Source organism: Oryctolagus cuniculus, chromosome 3, assembly GCF_964237555.1.
Source record: "Oryctolagus cuniculus chromosome 3, mOryCun1.1, whole genome shotgun sequence".
In the NCBI taxonomy this organism is placed as follows: Eukaryota; Metazoa; Chordata; class Mammalia; order Lagomorpha; family Leporidae; genus Oryctolagus; species Oryctolagus cuniculus.
Window position 1 is genome coordinate 43553420 of NC_091434.1, and position 22163 is coordinate 43575582.

Consider the following 22163-nt stretch of genomic DNA (forward strand, 5'->3'; position numbering starts at 1 on the left):
CAAATTTGTACACAGATTCTAGCTACCTAGGAAATGTTCTCTGATGCTTTTTCTATTTCGTGTCCAATATGGAGATTACAGTAAAATAAGGATCACTGAGCACAACCAGACTCGAACTTCATCTTTGACTACTGCCCTTGAATGCCTCCCAGGATATGGGTGCTGCATGATGGATGTTAGTTAAAGGAGATGAGGAGATAGTGACTTTATCTGTCAGATGGGTTTCCTTAGTCCTCCGTCCCTCAGTTACCACTCTGTGATGGGAAAGCTCGCATCAAGGCATTCCTTCTGGGCAGACAATTGTATGTCAGAACTGTCCTCTTGTGCACTGCTTTACAAATAGCACCGAGTTTCGGCTCAACTTGCTGAGCCCCTAGAGAATCAGAAGAGTCAAAGACCGTCAGCGAACATTCTCTGCGATCCTCGGACTACACTCTGAAGGAAACTGACCTCAGTCACTTCCCGTTGTGCCGCCTTCTTTGTAGTTTCTCTCTCTGTATGAAACTGCTTTCTTAGAGCTTCTATACGTTCAGCATGCATTTCTGCTTCCACTTTGGATTCCTCAGTTATCCGTTCTCTGTTTTGAAAAAGACAGATGATAAATCACTTTCAGAACTCATTGTAAGTGGTAAGAAAGATCTGGAGAGGAATGTGCACTGCTCCAAAATATGAGTTACAAAACCAAGTCACAAAGTAGTGGCTTAGTCATCAGATGAAGCCCTTTGACCCGGAGCTCATTAACAAGAAAAAAGCGGCACATTTACCTGTAGCAATAAAAACCCAAAAATGTCATTTAAACTTTTATTTAATGAATATAAATTTCCAAAGTACAGCTTATAGATTAAAATGGCTTTTTCCACCTCCCATAACTTCCCTCCCATCCACAACCCTCCCCTATCCCGCTCCCTCTTCCCTTCCATTCACATCAAGATTCATTTTCAATTCTCTTTATATACAGATCAATTTAGCATATATTAAGTAAAGGTTTCAACAGTTTGCACCCACACAGAAACATTAAGTGAAAAATGCTGTTTGAGTACTATTTATAGCATTAAATCTCAATGTACAGCACATCCGCCATTTTACGAAATATCATTTTCTGTAAGAAGAGATCCAATATAAACAGTAAAAACCCACTTCAGGGAAAAATATTAGAGGAAGCAGTCATACTGGAAAAGAGGTATTTAGTTTTTTTTACTATGTCTTTTTGCTATCAGCTACGTACTCCATAAGTATTAACTTCTAATTATATTGTTTCTTTATCCTTAAAGTGAGAGCCATTGAACCATGCAGGAGATCAGATGGAGTACCCTGCTCCTGGCTTCAGCCTGGCCCAGCCATGGCTGTTGCAGGCATTTGGGGAGTGAACCAGTGCATGAAAGATACAACTTTCTCTCTTTCCCTCACTGCTTTTCAAATGAAATGAAAATAAAAGTGTTTCTTAAAAATTGAGAGCCTTATATTACTAGATCAGCAGTCTTAACTTGGGTTCCTGTGTCAAGATCTGTGCCTAGGCTTCTGAGGATGCTCAAATTCCTTGAAGCGAGAGACAAAATGTTGTGGATAGGTAAGTACGTTGCTTTTGACTCTTTCAAGAGTAAGTGACTCTAAAAATCATTAAAAAATGAACTTAATGTACAACTACTCTTTGAGTTACCAGTATAAGAATACTTCAAAAAGTTCATTGAAAATAGAATTAAAAGTTTACTTTGGCACAGAAGCATCTGAAAACAATGCACACATATTCAAGGGTAGGAGGAGCCTGCCCAGACATGAAATCTTCTTTGTCCTTCTCTCTCCTCACCAATTCATGTCCTAAGGTAGATTACATATGCTAGTTGTCCATGTGTCTCTGAAAGTGCCTCTAATAATGGATTCAACTGGTCCACTGGGCTCTCTGGCTTAGTTTAGAGATGAATCCAGCAGGTAGTAACTGCAATTGAACCTCCTGCCCCACTCCTGGCCCTTAGGTGAGCTTCTGTCTGATCTTCCTTCTTTTCACCCACTGATCTCCTTGGCTTTCCTCTTTGACCATTTACTTTTTAAAACTTCTTCTATGTACAGAAATTGACCATCTGGTGTAGGATCAGTAAATATCAGTTGCAAAATTCAATGACTTTTTCTTAGGTCTCATTCCTTTGGACTCTGCAGCTCCTGACTCACTCATCTTCGCCTTCAGTGATAGTATATCCTCACTTTTTCCTTCCCTAAATGCTCCCTCTCTGGCCTCTATTCCCTTCCCCTGAAATGCAATGGATTCCCAGGTTGTGACATTGGTTCTCTCCCTTGTATACTTCTATAGCAATTTAATATACACTAATTTTACTTCAGATGTAGGCCTACAGTTCTAACTCTATTAAATATTTCACCTTGAAACAATCTTTCTGTGTACACTGGCAGTACAATTTTGCATATAACTTTGGGAGGCTAGTAGGTCTCAAGTAAAGCATAACTCATCATTGATGAAAATACAAACTATTTTAAGCAGTGGCAAATGCTCCAAGGAGAACTTATCCTTTTTTTTTTTTTTTTTTTTTTTTTTTTTTTTTTTTTTTTTTACAGGCAGAGTGGACAGTGAGAGAGAGAGAGAGACAGAGAGAAAGGTCTTCCTTTTGCCATTGGTTCACCCTCCAATGGCCACCGCGGCTGGTGCGCTACGGCCAGCGCATCGCGCTGATCCGAAGCCAGGAGCCAGGTGCTTCTCCTAGTCTCCCATGGGGTGCAGGGCCCAAGCACTTGGGCCATCCTCCACTGCACTCCCTGGCCACAGCAGAGAGCTGGCCTGGAAGAGGGGCAACCGGGACAGAATCTGGCGCCCCAACTGGTACTAGAACCCAGTGTGCTGGCGCCGCTAGGCGGAGGATTAGCCTAGTGAGCCACAGCGCCGGCCCTGAACTTATCCTTTTCCTACAGATGCCCAAGCCATGATTTTTTTTTTAAAGCAGTAATGGAAGTGACTATATTTTGTTAAGAACTTTCAGAATTTTCATGGTTTGGAACAATTAATTACAAGCCATCTAAAACATGACTACCTACCTAAACTTAAAGGGTTTTAAATGATGCTGTCAATCACTATATATACAACATCATTTTAACCAGTAGTGAATAGTCTCAAGGCAGTAACATTTCACCAAAATATAAAATGTGTACACATCACATATATTAAAACTATCTTTCCTGTTTTAGCTTATACTTTTATCAATATGTTCACTAACTTAAAAGACAAAACTTTAGTGGCTTGACCTGAACCTGACTGGACTGACCTGACTAGTCTCAAGCCAAAACTGAAAATCATTAATGACAACATCTGCTTAGATGGAGTCATCCATTCCTGGGTGGACTGTTCTCACCCACACCGCTGTTACAAATTTTTAAAATTCATTTTCATTTTATTTGTGTGTGTGTATGAGAGAGAGAGAGAGAGAGAGAGAGATGGAAAGAATCTTTCATCTGGTGGTTCACTCTCTAAATGCCCAGAACAGCAGGGCTGGGCCTGGCAGAAGCCAGGAGCCTAGGACTCAATTCAGGTCTCTGACGTGGGTGGCAGGGACCCAAGTACTGGAGCCAGCCACTGCTTCCTACCAGGTGTGCATTACTGGGAAACCAGATTGGAAGCAGAATAAGCAGGATCTGAACCAGGTACTCTGACACAGGATGCAAGCGTCCCAGGCAGCAACTTCACTTGCTGCACCAAATGCCCACCCCCAAATCATGCTTCTGAAAGGCACATAAGCTTTGCAGAAAACTGTCCCTTTGCATGTCCCTCCAAACCAATATTTTTAATATAATAAATGGTTTAATCTTCATGTAAAGAAGGTTAAAATAAGAGAAGAGCAGAAAAGGAAAAACCAATGAGCATACTCCAGCCCCTAGAATCTCCTGATGCTCAGCTATAATGGTTGCTCAGCACAGCTCTGCTGGAAGTACCAGTATAAAAAAGGAGAAAAGGATTTAACTGGTTTGCAGGAATGAGCCAGATTTCTTCCTCCAGAGTTTCATCCCTTATTTTACTATGATGATACCACCCTTACTTGAAGGTTTCCAAATTCTGCCGCTCGATTTCTTTGCTTTCCAATTTTTCTTGAATGTGATCTAGTTTTGTTTGTAGGTGATTATTTGTCTGGAGAGCTTGCTCCAAGCTCATAGCCAGTTTCCTGTTGTCTTCTCTAGCTATATCCAGAGCTTTTTGTAGAGGTTCCATCTGAAAGAGATGAATAATTTTAATTTCACTCTAATAGATGCACCACTTCCATATCACTGTATATTCACTCCTTACCCTGTATAATCAAATACCATTGTAACAATAATCAGTTGGAACTAGAAGCAAAGATCCCAGGTGCCTTATATGTGAGAACTTATTATAGAATTGCTTTGCAGGCATTTAGAAGGCAATAGGAAAGGTATGTTCCATTACTCACCTGTGAGTTTTGGAAAATAGAGCCAGCTTAATTTATCCTAATTAAAAACATTTTAAACTAGTTAAATTCTCTTTCCTGATCTCCTATCAGCTTCTCATCTCAACACCCTAGAGAGATAAAAACTATCTATTGTTCCTCAATGGGTCATAGAAGAAATCAAAAGAGAAATCAAAAATTTTCTGGAAGTAAATGAGGAGAACAGCACAACATACCAAAACTTATGGGACGCAGCAAAAGCAGTGTTAAGAGGAAAGTTTATATCAATAGGTGCCTTCATCAAGAAATTGGAAAGGCATCAAATAGATGAGCTTTCAACGCATCTCAAGGATCTAGAAAAACTGCAGCAAACTAGACCCAAATCTAGTAGGAGAAGAGAAATAATTAAAATCAGAGAAGAAATCGACAGGATTGAATCAAAAAAAACATTACAAAAAATCAGCCAAACGAGGAGCTGGTTTTTTGAAAAAACAAACAAAATTGACACCCCATTGGCCCAACTAACTAAAAAAAGAAGAGAAAAGACCCAAATCAATAAAATCAGAGATGAAAAAGGAAACATAACAACAGACACCACAGAAATAAAAAGAATCATCAGAAATTACTACAAGGACTTGTATGCCAGCAAACAGGGAAACCTATCAGAAATGGATAGATTCCTGGACACATGCAACCTACCTAAATTGAACCAGGAAGACATCGAAAACCTAAACAGACCCATAACTGAGACAGAAATTGAAACAGTAATAAAGGCCCTCCCAACAAAGAAAAGCCCAGGGCCAGATGGATTCACTGCTGAATTCTACCAGACATTTAAAGAAGAACTAACTCCAATTCTCCTCAAACTATTCAGAACAATCGAAGAAGAGGGAATCCTCCCAAATTCTTTCTATGAAGCCAGCATCACCTTAATTCCTAAGCCGGAAAAAGATGCAGCACTGAAAGAGAATTACAGACCAATATCCCTGATGAACATAGATGCAAAAATCCTCAATAAAATTCTGGCCAATAGAATGCAACAACACATCAGAAAGATCATCCACCCAGACCAAGTGGGATTTATCCCTGGTATGCAGGGATGGTTTAATGTGCGCAAGACAATCAATGTGATACACCACATTAACAGACTGCAGAAGAAAAACCATATGATTATCTCAATAGATGCCAAGAAAGCATTTGATAAAATACAACACCCGTTCATGATGAAAACTCTAAGCAAACTGGGTTTGGAAGGAACATTCCTCAATACAATCAAAGCAATCTATGAAAAACCCACAGCCAACATCCTATTGAATGGGGAAAAGTTGGAAGCATTTCCACTGAGATCTGGGACCAGACAGGGATGTCCACTCTCACCACTGCTATTCAATATAGTTCTGGAGGTTCTAGCCAGAGCTATTAGGCAAGAAAAAGAAATTAAAGGGATACAAATTGGGAAGAAGAACTCAAACTATCCCTCTTTGCAGATGACATGATTCTTTATTTAGGGGACCCAAAGAACTCTACTAAGAGACTATTAGAACTCATAGAAGAGTTTGGCAAAGTAGCAGGGTATAAAATCAATGCACAAAAATCAACAGCCTTTGTATACACAGACAATGCCATGGCTGAGGAAGAACTTCTAAGATCAATCCCATTCACAATAGCTACAAAAACAATCAAATACCTTGGAATAAACTTAACCAAGGACGTTAAAGATCTCTACGATGAAAATTACAAAACCTTAAAGAAAGAAATAGAAGAGGATACCAAGAAATGGAAAAATCTTCCATGCTCATGGATTGGAAGAATCAATATCATCAAAATGTCCATTCTCCCAAAAGCAATTTATAGATTCAATGCAATACCAATCAAGATACCGAAGACCTTCTTCTCAGATCTGGAAAAATTGGTGCTGAAATTTATATGGAGGCACAAGAGACCTCGAATAGCTAAAGCAATCTTGTACAACAAAAACAAAGCCGGAGGCATCACAATACCAGATTTCAGGACATACTACAGGGCAGTTGTAATCAAAACAGCATGGTACTGGTACAGAAACAGATGGATAGACCAATGGAACAGAATTGAAACACCAGAAATCAACCCAAACATCTACAGCCAACTTATATTTGATCAAGGATCTAAAACTAATTCCTGGAGCAAGGACAGTCTATTCAATAAATGGTGCTGGGAAAACTGGATTTCCATGTGCAGAATCATGAAGCAAGACCCCTACCTTACACCTTACACAAAAATCCACTCAACATGGATTAAAGACCTAAATCTACGACCTGACACCATCAAGTTACTAGAGAACATTGGAGAAACCCTTCAAGATATTGGCACAGGCAAAGAGTTTCTGGAAAAGACCCGGGAGGCACAGGCAGTCAAAGCCAAAATCAACTATTGGGATTGCATCAAATTGAGAAGTTTCTGTACTGCAAAAGAAACAGGAGAGTGAAGAGACAACCGACAGAATGGGAAAAAATATTTGCAAACTATGCAACAGATAAAGGGTTAATAACCAGAATCTACAAAGAGATCAAGAAAGTCCACAAAAACAAAACCAACAACCCACTTAAGAGATGGGCCAAGGACCTCAATAGACATTGTTCAAAAGAGGAAATCCAAGTGGCCAACAGGCACATGAAAAAATGTTCAAGGTCATTAGCATCAGGGAAATGCAAATCAAAACCACAATGAGGTTTCACCTCACCCCGGTGAGAATGGCTCACATGCAAAAATCTACCAACAACAGATGCTGGTGAGGATGTGGGGAAAAAGGGACACTAACCCACTGTTGGTGGGAATGCAAACTGGTCAAGCCACTATGGAAGTCAGTCTGGAGATTCCTCAGAAACCTGAAGATAACCCTACCATTGGACCCAGCCATCCCACTCCTTGGAATTTACCCAAAGGAATTTAAATTGGCAAACAAAAAAGCAGTCTGCACCCTAATGTTTATTGCAGCTCAATTCGCAATAGCCAAGACTTGGAACCAACCTAAATGCCCATCAACGGTAGACTGGATAAAGAAATTATGGGATATGTACTCTTTTTTTTTATTTATTTTTTTGACAGGCAGAGTGGACAGTGAGAGAGAGAGAGAGACAGAGAGAAAGGTCTTCCTTTGCCGTTGGTTCACCCTCCAATGGCCGCCGCGGCCGGCGCGCCGGCGCTGATCCGATGGCAGGAGCCAGGAGCCAGGTGCTTTTTCCTGGTCTCCCATGGGGTGCAGGGCCCAAGCACCTGGGCCATCCTCCACTGCACTCCCTGGCCACAGCAGAGGGCTGGCCTGGAAGAGGGGCAACCGGGACAGAATCCGGCGCCCCAACGGGACTAGAACCCGGTGTGCCGGCGCCGCTAGGCGGAGGATTAGCCTAGTGAGCCGCGGCGCCGGCCCGGGATATATACTCTTTAGAATACTATACCGCAGTAAGAAACAACGAAATCCAGTCATTTGCAACAAAATGGAGGAATCTGGAACACATCATGCTGAGTGAAATAAGCCAGTCCCAAAGGGACAAATACCATATGTTCTCCCTGATCAGTGACAACTGACTGAATACCAAAAAGGAAACCTGTTGAAGTGAAATGGACACTATGGGAAACGGTGACTTGATCAGCATAGCCCTGACTGTTAATGAACAACTTAATACATTATCCCTCTTAGTAGTTTTGTCTGTTCTACTTAATATTATTGGTTTAATTCTGTAATTAATACACAGTTATTCTTAAGTGTTGAAAATTAACTGAAATGTGATCCCTGTTAAACATAAGAGTGGGAATAAGAGAGGGAAGAGATGTATAATTTGGGACATGCTCAAGCTGACTTGCCCCAAATGGTAGAGTTAGAAACATACCAGGGGATTCCAATTCAATCCCATCAAGGTGGCATGTACCAATGCCATCTCACTATTCCAAGTGATCAATTTCAGTTCACAATTGATCATAATGAAAGGACTAAGAGTCAAAGGGAGCACATAAACAAGTCTAGTACCTGCTAACACTAACCGATAGAATAAATAAAGGGGAGAGTGATCCAACATGGGAAGTGAGATACTCAGCAGACTCATAGAATGGCAGATGTCCTAAACAGCACTCTGGCCTCAGAATCAGCCCTAAAGTCATTCAGATCTGGCTGAAAAGCCCATGAGAGTATTTCAGGCATGGAAAGCCAAGACACTCTGGCAAAAGATCTCTGTGAGTGAGATCCCAGTGGAAAGAACAGGTCTTCAAAGAAGGAGGTACCTTTCTCTGAAGGGAGGAGAGAACCTCCACTTTGACTATGACCTTGTCTAAACAAGATAAGAGTCGGAGAACTCAGAGGGCTTCCATAGTCTTGGAAACTCATGACTGGAGCATAGGGAGATTACTGATGCCATAGACAGGAGTGTCAATTGGTAAAGTCAACAACAGGAGTCACTGTGCACTTACTCCTCATGTAGGATCTCTGTCCTTAATGTGCTGTGTATTGAGATTTAATGCTATAACGAGTACTCAAACAATATATTTCACTTTGTGTTTCTATGGGGGTGCAAACTGTTGAAATCTTTACTTAATGCATACTAAACTGATCTTCTGTAAAAAAAAAAAAAAAAAAAAGAAAGAAAAAGAAATTATCAATTCCCAACTTGACTCTCACTGGGATTAAACATGACAATAGGTCTGATCTGATTTCATCATCATTTAAAAAAAATCATCTATTATTTTTCACTTTATGTTTCTGTGTGGGAGCAAACTGTTGAAATACTTACTTAATGTATACTAAGCTGATCTTCTGTATATTAAGATAATCGAAAATGAATCTTGATGTGAATGGAAGGGGAGAGGGAGTGGGAAAGGGGAGGGTTGTGGGTGGGAGGGACAGTATGGGGGGGAAGCCATTGTAACCCATAAGTCGTACTTTGGAAATTTATATTCATTAAATAAAAGGTAAAAAAAAAAACCAAAAAACTATCTATTGTTCCTTTTAGATTCTTCTCAAAGAAGCTTATTTACATGAAACAACCATGCGTATTTTACATATGTGTATGTACCTACACGAACACATATTCACTGTATTTGCCAGCAAGTACACACATGTAAATGTGTCTCCTCATTCACAGTTGGATCACCTTAGTTACTTCTGACTAGTACTATAAGTTACTTTCTAAGCCCTTTAGCTCCTGAAATCAATTGTGCATTAATAAGTGAAAGGAATGTGGACAAAGAGAATGAGGAAAACTGTGATTCTAGCTTGCCAATAAATGGTATGACTCACTGTAAGAACATAAGTCCATTTCTCATTTGTAAATATGTAACTATCCCAAACAGACTTGAATGAAAAGGAAATTTGTCATGATTGTTTAATTTCATTTTTCTAAAAAGTAATATCCTAATAAGACTAAAAATATCAATGTTATCATCCATAAAAACCCAGCTTCTACCTCACTGCTATGCTGGGCATCCACGACAAGCATTCTAGCTTGCCACTGGTCCACTTCGGCTTCGAGTTTCTGTACCCTTTGTTGATTTATAGCCCTAAAAATAGAAAGCAGAAGAGTGAATATTGAAAAGAATCACCTAGGAATGACACTACTTTGAAGTTATAAGACAATCTTCTTCCCAGAAGGTCAAATAGCATCATATATAGTAGGTCATGAATGCTGAAAATGTTTGAGAGTTGGTAGATGGAACTTAGTAACCTCAACTTCAGGTTAAGAAGCTGAAACTCCTAGGAATTAACTTGTCCCTTTCATGATTCAATGTGGCTTGATACACTAGGGAATCAATACATGCCCCTGATCAAGTCATAGCCCAGTAATTTTACATTAACATTTCACTGGTTAAAAAGTTACCTCTACCAGTATTGGCTTGCTTTTAAAATGTTTGCTTCAAAATATATCAACTATCTAAACACAATATTTTTACAAATATTTTAATTCCATTCTCTTGATTTTTAAAGATTTTACTATCATAATATGTAAAAATAAAGAGAAACGGCCGGCGCCGCGGCTCAATAGGCTAATCCTCCACCTTGCGGCGCCTGCACACCGGGTTCTAGTCCTGGTCAGGGCGCCGGATTCCGTCCCAGTTGCCCCTCTTCCAGGCCAGCTCTCTGCTGTGGCCAGGGAGTGCAGTGGAGGATGGCGCAAGTACTTGGGCCCTGCACCCACAAGGGAGACCAGGAGAAGCTCCTGGCTCCTGATCAGCATGATGCGCCGGCTGCAACAGCCATTGAGGGGTGAACCAACGGCAAAGGAAGACCTTTCTCTCTGTCTGTCTGTCTCACTGTCCACTCTGCCAGAAAGAAAGAAAGAGAGAAAGAGAGAAAGAAAGAGAAACATAATAAAAAAATAAAATTCACTTGTTCTCTTATAATACAGAGGGAATCTGTACCACTGTGACATACAACATATTTTAGGGGACCATATTAAACTTAGATTATTTGTTCTTTACTTAAATGGAAAAATTTATGTAATTTTTGAAACAAAGGAGTTTATTCATAAAACACAACTAGAAGTAGTTCTTAGAGTGATTTACCTAAAATAGTTACTAATTTTGAAACAGGACAGTAATAAATGGATAATTAATTCAAACTAAAGTACAGATTTAACTTCAATTATCTAGGCAATTACCATTCTGTAGACCCAAGGGCAGAATTAGTTTTAAATGGTACTGCAAGCAGCAAGGATAAAAAAGGAATAAAGCACTTGAATTTCAAAGCCGCATATTCCTTCAAATCATGACACATTTGAGGAATTTAAAATTTTTAGAAATCAGACTCATTTCTGACTCCAGATTCTCCTTAACCTGTAGGTATTTGAACACCATTTTAATAGTCTCTCACAAAGGAAGTGATATAAAGTGACTTCACTTCCTCACTGGACACTGCTTGTGTACAGTGTACACAAGTGTACAGTGGAGACTGCTTGAGTACAGTCTCAAGAACAGAAAGCTAATGAAGGTACCTTTCTTTCTTGAGGCCTGCAATCTCCGAGTCCCTGCGCCCAAGCTCCATTTGAACTTTCTCCAGAGCACCTTGCATCTTACTGTGAGAGGCCAGCACGTTCTCCAACATGATTGTGACTTTGCAGTTGTCTTCCTTAGCCTCTGCCAATTGCCGCTGAAAGTTTCCTACCTATTAGAAAATTAAACAAGAAAAGATATTTGGCCCTTTCTGGTTACTCTTCTACTTCTGCATCCCATTACTCCTAGCAAAGAGCAGGAAAGCAGACAAGCAGGCATGGTTAAATGCTCAGAGGAATAATTACAGGATATTTCATTTTTATGTTGTTTCCTAAGTTATTGTGCCTTTGAGAAAAAGAAAAAAGTAGCTTTCAGACCCTGTGGAGAACACTGCAGCTTTTCAACCATTGTCATCTCCACGGCACATAGATTAATCAGACACAGAGAGATCAATACATACTTGGGTCCTGAGGGTCTCCCAGGCTGGTCTCTCAGCTGTCTTCTGAAGGGGGTCAACAAAGGAGAGCACATCTGAAACCCATCGGAATTAGTATGTGTGCGGGAAAACCCACCAGAATTAGTATGTGTGAGGAGAAAGCAGAAGCTACAGAAGCAGCTGTGACTCGCGCCCCCTTCAGAGGGGCAACATCCAGCACCTGTTGTAAAGAAGCTTGGGATGTGACATTTGTTCCCTCCCACAAAGTCTACATCAGAGTAATGTTAAGGAGAAAGCATCATAGCAATGCTTATTAGGTTAATAAAACATCACTATGAAGGTCATTATTACTACCAAGGTCAGATGTACTTTAAGAAAAAATGAGAACTTTTTTTTGAATATTTTAAGACATTTCCAAAAAAAAAAAAAAAAAACCCACCTACGACACTGGAACTACATAATGTACCTTTAAGAGAAATATTTTAAAATCATTCTAAAATTTCATTTTTCTAGAAAAAGAAACCTGCCTCTTATCATTTCTTACTAATGGAAACAAGAAATGAAGGCATCTAGCCCCTGAGAGAGTTCCTAAGCACTTCATCTCTGTAACAGCCTCTGAGATGGGTGGATGCCTCACTTTCTTGCTTTCTCTGTCCTCCAAGGCCTCCAGGTCCCCTTTCAGCCTCTGACTCTCCTTAAGCGCTGCATCACGAGACTTCACTGCCTGCGACAGCTCCTCTTCATTTTTTTCAAGAATAGATTTCACCTTAGCAGAAAAAAAAAAGGAAACAGTAAATAACTTCCTAAAACACTAAAACATAATACAGTGATTAGAATAAGATACAGCAATTTAGGAGGAAAACTTGGAATGTTTAACTAAATGTTTATCTACTACTATAAATAATTCTATATTAGCTGCTAGTTCCTTTAAAGAAAACCACAAAATAACAGAATATCTGAATAATATATTAGTCAATCTTCATGAAAACACAATAGGGAGAATGAGCCTATCTATCCAGCTGAAAAGTAAAACGATAGGAAATTATCATGGAACTTGCTCCTTTTGAAAATACAAATACCCAAGTTAATAAAAGCAAAGACAAATAAGTATTAAATAGTGTCTATACAACATTTCAGCAGAATAAATCATAACTTGAGGTATTAGAACTTTAAATCTCGTGATATTTTTTGTGGGATCCACACAGTAATTTCAGCTAATATCATTTTAAACAACACTGTTCTTAAACTTTTTATTTTGAACTTTATATTTATAGAATGTTACAAATATGGTACAGGGGCCAGCACTGTGGCACAGTGGTTTAAAGCCCTGGCCTGAAATGCTGGCATCCCATATGGGCGCCAGTTCTGGTCCCGGCTGCTTCTCTTCCGATCCAGCTCTCTGCTATGGCCTGGGAGAGCAGTAGAAGATGGCTCAAGTCCTTGGGCCCCTGCACCGGTATGGGAGACCCGGAAGAAGCTTCTGGCTCCTGGCTTCAGATTGGCTCAGCTCCGTCCATTGCAGACATCTGGGGAGTGAACCAGTGGATGAAAGACCTCTCTCTCTGTCTCTACCTCTCTCTGTAACTCTTTCAAATAAATAAATCTTTAAAAAAACAAAAAACAAATATGGTACAAAGAGTTCCATGAAGTCCTCATCTTGCTTCTAATGATAACATCTAATTATTGTTGTTCAACATCAAAACCAGAAAACTGACACTGGTATGTTATGGAAAACTAAATTACGGGAACTATTTGGTTTTTCACCTTTTTTAACCATCCATGGTTAAACACCACTTTTTCAAACATCCATGCTTATGGTGGGGTGAATGACTGTGGGTTGATATGCATGCACACATGGTTCTATTAATTTGATCCAAAGTACATGACCATAATCATAATCAAGATTCACAACTACTTCACCACCACAAAGAAGCTCCTCATTTGATTCAAGTCCCTTCCAAACCCACCCCATTCTCTAATAATTGTTAATCATTCTCTATCTCTAGTTTTTTCTCTTCAAGAATGTTAAACATTTAACTATAAGTTTAATAAGTAAGAATTTTTGACAGCTTTACTGGGGTTACAATTGCTATATATTAAGATGCATAAAGTTAATAGTGTACAATTTGTTAAGTTTTGACATATATATAAAACCTTAAGAGCATAGGCTATGGAACACTTCCATTACCCCTAGTTTCCTTATGTCCCTTTGTAATCTCTCTCCAACCCAGTGTCTTCCTGATTCTACACGTGTACCCAAAGCAATCACTGATGTGTCTTCTGTTACAACAGTCTGCATTTCCTGTGATTTAATACAAATGGAATCATACTACATGCATTTTAGTGGCCTCTTTCACTTAGCATTATGTTGTGATTAATTCAATACACTCATGTATCCATAGTTCACCCCTTTTTATTGCTTAATATCATATTATCTTGATATACTACAATTAACTTATCCATTTGCTTTTTGGTCACTTGAGTTGTTTCCAGATTTAAGCTATTACAAATAAAGCTGCTGTGAACACTATGTGCAAGTCTTACAAGCTTTCATTGTCTTTGGCAATTTAAAGAGTGAACTGGCTATATTATATGGTGGTAGTATACGTCACTTTTAAATAAACCACCAAACTATTTTTCAAAGTGGTTGCGCTATTTTACATTCCCTTCAGCAGTGAGTTCCAGCTGCTCTATTTCCTCACTGCCCCTGATATGATCAGTTTTTAAAATTCAGACATTCTACTAGGTATGTGATAGCATTTTTAAAAAAGATTTATTTATTTATTTTAAAGTCAGAGTTACAAAGAGAGGCAGAGAGAGAAGGAGGGGGGGAGGGAGGGATGGGGATAGGTCTTCAATCTGTTAGTTCACTCCCCATTTGGCTGCAGTGCCTGGAGCTGCACTGAACCAAAGCCAGGAGCTTCTTCTGCATCTCCCACAGGGGTACATGGGCCCAAGGATTTGGGCCACCTTATACTGCTTTCCAAGGACATAGCTGAGAGCTGGATGGAAGTAGAGCCAGGACTTGAACCAGTGCCTATATGGGATGTTGGTACCGCAGGTGGCAGCTTTACCTGCTAATGGCCCCTGTAATAGCGTCTTGTAGTTTTATTTGCATTTCTTTAATGACTGAATTTAACATCTTTCAAGCACTTATTTACCATCTGTATATTTTTAATGAAATATTTAGTCAAAAATTTTAAAAAGATTTATTTGAAAGGCAGAATGTCAGAGGGATGGGAGGGAGGGAGGGAGGGAGGGAAGGAGAGAGGGATCTTTTATCTGTTGGTTCACTTCCCAAACCAAGGCTGGTCCAGGGTGGAAACCAGGAGCTATAATTCCATCCTGGTTTCCAACATGGATGGCAGAAGCCCAAGCACTTGAGCCATCTTCTGCTTTCCCAAGCACATTAGCGGGGAGCTGCAACAGAAGTGAAGCAGCCAAGACTCAAACCTGCACTCCAATACAGGATGCTAGCATCTCCAGCAACAGCTTAACCTGCTGTGCCACAACGCTGATCCCCTCATTCAAATATTTCACCAGTCCTCTTTATTGAATTATTTTCTCTGAGATTTACATAAATTTTATGCATTCTCGAAACAGGATGTTAATCACATATGTGACTTGCAAGTATTTTCTCCCAGCTTATAGTTGTCAATTTGATAAAGTCTAATTTATCATTTTTTAAAAATTTGACAGGTAGAGTCAGACAGTGAGAGAGAGAGAGACAGAGAGAAAGGTCTTCCTTCCATTGGTTCACTCCCCAAATGGCCGTTACGGCCGGCACTGCGCTGATGCGAAGCCAGGAGCCAGGTGCTTTCTCCTGGTCTCCCATGCAGGTGCAGGGGCCAAGCACTTAGGCCATCCTCCACAGCCCTCCCGGGCCACAGCAGAGAGCTGGACTGGAAGAGGAGCAACCGGGACTAGAACCTGGTGCTCATATGGGATGCCGGTGCTGCAGGCGGAGGATTAACCAAGTGAGCCACGGCCCCAGCCACCCAATTTATCATTTTTGTTAACTGATGGACCATGCTTTTGATATCAAAGAAAGCTTTGTGTAATATTAGGTCACAAGGAATTCCTCCTAGGTTTCCTTCTAGAAGTTATTACAGTTTTAGAACTTAGATTTAGATCTATGATCCATTTTGAATTAATTTTTACATACAGTGGAAGGTACGGATCAAAGACTTGTTTTTGCCTATAGGTATCCAATTACTTTAACATCACTTATTGAAAAGACCATCCTCCTTTATTTCCTTTCAATTTTATTGAAAATGAAATGTTTATAAAATTCTTTTAAGAGGTAAGTGTATTCACATTATTCTTAAGGTACAAGGGTACTTCAAAAAGTTCATGGAAGGGGTCAGCACTGTGATGTAGTAAGTTAAGCCTCCGCCGGCAGCATGGGCATCTCATATGGATGCTGGCTCATGTCCTGGCTGCTCCTTTTTGGATACAGATCTCTGCTCTTGCCTGGGAGAGCAGAAAATGACCCAAGTGCTTGGGCTCCTGCACCCACACAGGAGACCCAGAAGAAGTTCCTGGCTTCTGATAGGCCCAGCTACAGCCACTGCAGTCACTTGGGGAGTGAACCAGTGGATGGAAGATCTTTCTGTCTCTCCCTCTCTCTATCTGTAACTCCACCTCTCAAATAAAATCCTTAAAAAAAAAAAAAGATCATGGAAAACAGAATTAAAATTTTGAGTATTTTGTTAACAAAACTTTAAACCCACAGTTTTTTTCATAGTATAAATTTCCATGAACTTTTTTCTTGGTGTAACAAAGTAGTTTTTTTTTAACTTTTATTTAATAAATATAAATTTTGAAAGTACAACTGTTGGATTATAGCGGCTTTTACCCCATAACCTCCCTCCCACCCACAACCATTGCATCTCTCACTCCCTCTCCCATCCCATTCTTCATCAAAATTCATTTTTAATTATCTTTATATACAGAAGATCAACTTAGTATATACTAAGTAAAGATTTCAACAGTTTGCACCCACATAGACACACAAAGTATAGAGATTCCTCATAGAAAAGTATAAAGTGAAAAATCTCCTGGTCACCTATTTTCCTTCTCAAAATAATACTGCCAGTTTAATATGATTGATTTTTATTATGATTCAGCTTAAGAGATATCCTATGTGAATATATATATATATATCCTTTCCCTCCCTATGGCTTTTGCATGCAAATATTATAAAGTAGTATTGCAAGCTATACGGTTGCATGATTCATTTAGTTAGTCCGTTATTGATGAAATTTTGGTTGGTTCAAGTCTTTTGCTACTTATCAATAGTACTTCAGTAAGTAACCCTGTAAACATGTCACATGTTCCAGTAAGTGTATCTGTATGCAACAGTCCTAGAAAAAAAATTGTGGGGTCAAGTTTTTTAAGCAAGGCCACATCGGTCTCCACAGGAAGTTGTACTATTTTACATTCTCAATGACAACAAAGAATTTTTCCCACTATGTTTCCCCTGACATTATAACTTTAGAATTTAACTTGCATCGTTTAAAATATTTTAACTTTTTCTGGAATAACCCTAAAATAGTATGAAAGAACATAAGTTGCAAGTCTTCAAAAAAATCTACTGGATTTTATTGTAGAAAAGTATATAATGCAGTTTTAAAATTTTAGCATAAGACATATATACAAAAAAAGTTAACAGAAAGTACCTAGTCCACTCTAGAAGATGAGCTACAGTACTTTCTATTTTTAATTATCAAGCAAAGATGGATGATGATCTACAAAGTTTTCTCTGGAAAATATTTCCAAATGTTCAGTTTCTTGGGGCTTTTGGATTAATTTATTTTTGTTTTTAAAATGGCCACATGTCCTTTTTTAAAAAGATTTGAAAGGTGGAGGGAGGGAGGGAGGAAGGCAGGGAGGGAGAGATATATATCTTCCATCCACTGATTTATTCCTCAAATGACTCCAAGAGTCAAGTGTGGGCTTGGCTGAAGCCCAGACCCAGGCGCTACATCTGGGTCTCCCACATGGGTAGCAGGGGCTCAAGTTCCTAGGCCATCATTTACTGCCTCCCCAGGCATATTAGGAGGAATCTGGATGTAAAGCAGGGGACTCAAGCTGGCACTCTGATAACGGGAAGCCTGTAGCACAGCCAGCAGCTTAACATGCTGTGCTATAACACTGGCTCCCTCCCCAAAAATCAAGTTTTATCTAGCATTTTAGCTCAATTGTTTAGATAGAAATTTTTAAAAATCAAAATATACCTTAAAGCCGGCGCTGCGGCTCACTAGACTAATCCTCTGCCTTGTGGTGCTGGCACACCGGGTTCTAGTCCCAGTCGGGGCGCCGGAGTCTGTCCCGGTTGCCCCTCTTCCAGGCCAGCTCTCTGCTATGGCCAGGGAGTGCAGTGGAGGATGGCCCAAGTGCTTGGGCCCTGCACCCGCATAGGAGACCAGGATAAGCACCTGGCTCCTGCCATCGGATCAGCGCGGTGCGCCTGCCGCAGCATGCCGGCTGCAGCGGCTATTGGAGGGTGAACCAACGGCAAAAGGAAGACCTTTCTCTCTGTCTCTCTCTCTCACTGTCCACTCTGTCAAAAAAAAAAATATATATATATAAATACCTTAAAAAACTTAATTGCTATTGTTAAATCAAATTTTCTATGCCCAACACAAAAATTAATTATGTAGGGGCAGCTGTTTGAACTAGTAGTTAGGGCTTCAATTGGCATTCCCAAGTCCCATATCAACATGTATTCCAAATTTGGGTGTCTGGATTTAATGCCCAGCTCTGGATCCAGCTTCCAGCTAATGCATATCCTGGGAGGCAGTAGACAATGACTTACGTAGTTTGGTCCCTGGCACCTACATGGCCTGCTTAGACTGAGTTCCTGGCTTTTGGCTTGGCCCTAGTCCAGCCCCAGCCATTGTAGGCATTTGGGAAATGGGCCAGCAGATGGGAGCTCTCTTTTTGTCTTTGTTTTTATGCCTCTCAAATAAATACAGAATTTTTAAAAAGTTAAATGGTAATCAGGATGATGGTTTCAATCTACACCATTCAACATCAATTCTTCCCATTTGTGAAAAATCAAATTTCCTTCTTATTCCTGTCCTCAAGAATGATCTCTCTGGATTGTTACTACTTACCTTCATTCTTGTATAAATATGAAATTTCCATAAAATTTCACTTGGTCTTCACTTACCGAATCTCGTTTAAGAAAACTTGGTGATTCATCACTTAGTAATGGTCTTGAGGCAAGAATGTCTATTTTCCCTTCTAGTCTTCCCTCCATGGTTTTAATGGCATTCAAAAGAGTCTTCAGAGAGATTCTGGAGTCTCCAATCTCCTGAGACATTCTCACTGAAGGCAAGGTAGGTGCAAAGCTCACACGACGTGCTGAGTTTTGAATAACGCTGGGCAAACCAACTGATGTTCTTTCCTTTACAGAATTTACATAGGGCCTAGAGCTTTCAAGGGATTTTGAAGATGCAGGCCTCTCTGGAGATTTTCTTTTTCTTGGAGGCATCACCAATTAAAAACAATAAAATCAACTAAAATCTGAAGCTATTTCCCAAGAAGTACTCACTTTACTAGGCTAAACAATATACACAATTTTCTGGAAGAAGTCACAGTGAAAAAATATGTTTGCAAGTGTGTTCCTTTGCCTTTAGAAGGAAAAGATCACACTTTACCATACAATCTAGTGAAGAAACAGACCTTAAACCAAAGTCTCTGCAGGGCAGTGTATCTACTGGTGTCCCCTTTACTAACTTTATGACCTCATCAACAACCAGTGGAGTCAGGTGGTTAGAACCCTATCAGTATTCCATTTAAAGGCATATTCTAGCATCCTGGTTACTAGGGATATGTCTTTATACATGTAGTATATATATAAAATATCAGACATTAGAGTTTTTTAAATATTCAAGCTAATTACATATATGGTAAATTTGTAAATGATTGAAACAAATCCCTTTTTGTAACAAATGTCTAGGTTACGCTCTTCACTAAATGTTTTATATATGTTGCTTGTTCAATTTTTCTAAATGCATCTTTTAAGATGTTACATGACCTATAAAGATTTTCAGCTTCAATAGCCAGCAGGCTGATAAACAAGCATATTTACAACTGATACATCATTCAGGACAGCATCTGTCTGTTGCAAGTATACTTTGTTGGCACTGAGACCTGAGTTTGCCTGTAATTCAAAAAACATCTCCCAACATTTTTAAGGCTCAAATTAAAAGCCACTTTGTCTGTGACAGTGTTTCCCACTGCTTCTCATTTTAACAATGTTCCCTATGAGCACTCATTGATACAGTCTTTTTTTATTAAAGGAATCCTTTTCTATTCCATAATAAAGTTTGCTGAATACATTCCTAAACATCGTTTTAGAAGTTAAATGTTCCAATCTTGCTTCAGGGATCTTTATGAATTCCCTCATGGCTTAGCAGAAGGTGTTTAAAAAAATTTTGTTGAACTGAGTCAGGTAAGAGTATACTCATCTTTCTGGGACTGCACAGTATGTTCAAAAATATCAAATTTTTTTTTTGACAGAGAGAGAGAGAGAGAGAAAGGTCTTCCTTTTCCATTGGTTCACTCCCCAAATGGCCGCTGCGGCAGGGCCCAAGCACTTGGGCCATCCTCCACTGCACTCCTGGGCCACAGCAGAAAGCTGGACTGGAAGAGGAGCAACAGGGACTAGAACCCGGCGCCTATATGGGATGCCGGCGCTGCAGGCGGAGGATTAGCCAAGTGAGCCGCGGCGTTGGCCCAAAAATATCAATTTCTTAAAAACTCAAACAGGCTGGCATTGTAATGCAATGGGTTAAGCTGCTGCTCGTGGACTGCCAGTTCACATCCCAAATACTCTACTTCAGATCCAGCTTCTTGCTCATACTCCTAGGAAAGCAGCAGAAGATGGCCCAAACACCTTGGCCCTTGCCACCCACGTGGGAGACTCGGACGGAGTGCCTGGCTCCTGGCTTCAGCCTGGCCCAGACCTGGCTGATGCAGCCATTTGGGAAGTGAATCAACAGATGGAATAAAAAAACCTCTTTGTGTCTCTCCTTCTTATTCTGTGTCAGTCTTTCAAATCAATCAATCAATCTTTAGAAAAAAAAAAAAAAGACCCTCAACATTATAACAGCAATCTGCTTTTGCAGCTATTAATCACACCTGAGCATATTTGGCCTCTAACGTCTTATTCAGCTTGCACAGATGGTCATTCTGTAGATTGGTTTCAGTAAGAGAATGTAGTTGTTCTTCTAGCTGTTTAACTTTTATCTAAGAAAAAAATAGAAAGATAATAAAATAAACATCATATATTCCAAAAGGAAAAAAAAGTCATGCATATTGCAAAAAGTACAGATAACAGAACTTGTAACAAACAATTCAAAGTTTTTCTATTCATGTAAAGAAAGCTATTTCAATTTATAGCTAAAAGTAGCCTATATCCATTCAAATAACTCATTTGATTACTAGTACTTAAGTGAAACCCCAAATGGACACAATTCATAAATATAGCCATGAAATTTTGTGGTTAATATATCTTTCAAGAAATTATGGGAACTGGCATTCAAAAACCTTTTTGAATATGAATAATTAGAATTGTTAGTAGGCAAGAAGGAAATAGAATCTTGTGTTTTGCTGAGAGAGAATCAGAAAAGTTGAACAGAAAGTCATTTTTATGCTGATTTATACTTTAAAACAAACAATGATGAGTACTCACATTTTTCTCCTCAAATCAAATAATTTTGCAGGGAAAAAAACATTAATTCAGGAGGACTCCACAAAATTGTGGAAAAATGGAATTAAAAGATGTTTATTTTGGTGCAAAAACATTTTGAAATCTATGCATAGATTTTCCAAAATATGTAGTTTCCATGAATTTTTAAAGACCTCCCTCATATAAATCTCCAAATTCTGTTTTTCCATATTTCCTCCTCTTATTCCCAAACTTCTCATATAAAACAACAATTAACATTATGGGGTCTATCTTGAATCAATAAAACTTTCATCCAAAATTTTACCTAATTTTTTTCCCTCTGCAATATCTTTTCTTATTTCGTATCTTTGGAGGGCAAATAGCTCTTTGGGTGTAATTACCCAACATTTTCAGGAAGTTTTAAAATTGAAGTACTGATATTAAGTTTTTTGGAAAGTCTACACTGTCTCAGATGGACCTCCCCTGTTCCATCAGCAGACTCCTTCTTTGACTTTCGCCAGCTTGTTGCTGCTTAGGTAGAGCATAAAGCATACACATGGCTCCCTAAGGCCATCTGTAACAATCATCCTTTTCATTTAAGTTTCAGAATTAAAATGGCTGCCAATAAATGGAGGTATTGGTATAACACTCATTCTCATTTTAAATATAAACAAACTGATGTTAACCCATATAACCC

General features: G+C 39.4%; 1 protein-coding gene and 1 long non-coding RNA gene across 6 annotated transcripts in view; one reads left to right on the forward strand and one right to left on the reverse strand.

Annotated features, from left to right (window-relative positions):
* The window catches only part of LOC138848955 (uncharacterized), a 156258-nt gene that overhangs the window by 106019 nt on the left and 28076 nt on the right, over positions 1-22163 (forward strand). The window lies entirely within an intron of this gene.
* CCDC150 (coiled-coil domain containing 150) overlaps positions 1-22163 on the reverse strand; it is a 126176-nt gene that overhangs the window by 29373 nt on the left and 74640 nt on the right. For 4 of the 5 annotated variants that reach the window (XM_051849339.2, XM_008258861.4, XM_017342998.3 and 1 more), the window contains 6 exons: positions 20938-21045; positions 12422-12550; positions 11351-11520; positions 9827-9920; positions 4032-4201; positions 451-577 (listed from right to left, as the gene is read on the reverse strand). In XM_051849339.2, coding sequence (XP_051705299.2) covers positions 451-577; positions 4032-4201; positions 9827-9920; positions 11351-11520; positions 12422-12550; positions 20938-21045 — 798 coding nt within the window. Of the gene's footprint in view, positions 1-450; positions 578-4031; positions 4202-9826; positions 9921-11350; positions 11521-12421; positions 12551-18961; positions 19704-20937; positions 21046-22163 lie in introns of those variants that run through there. The other variant, XM_051849342.2, reaches the window with a different exon arrangement.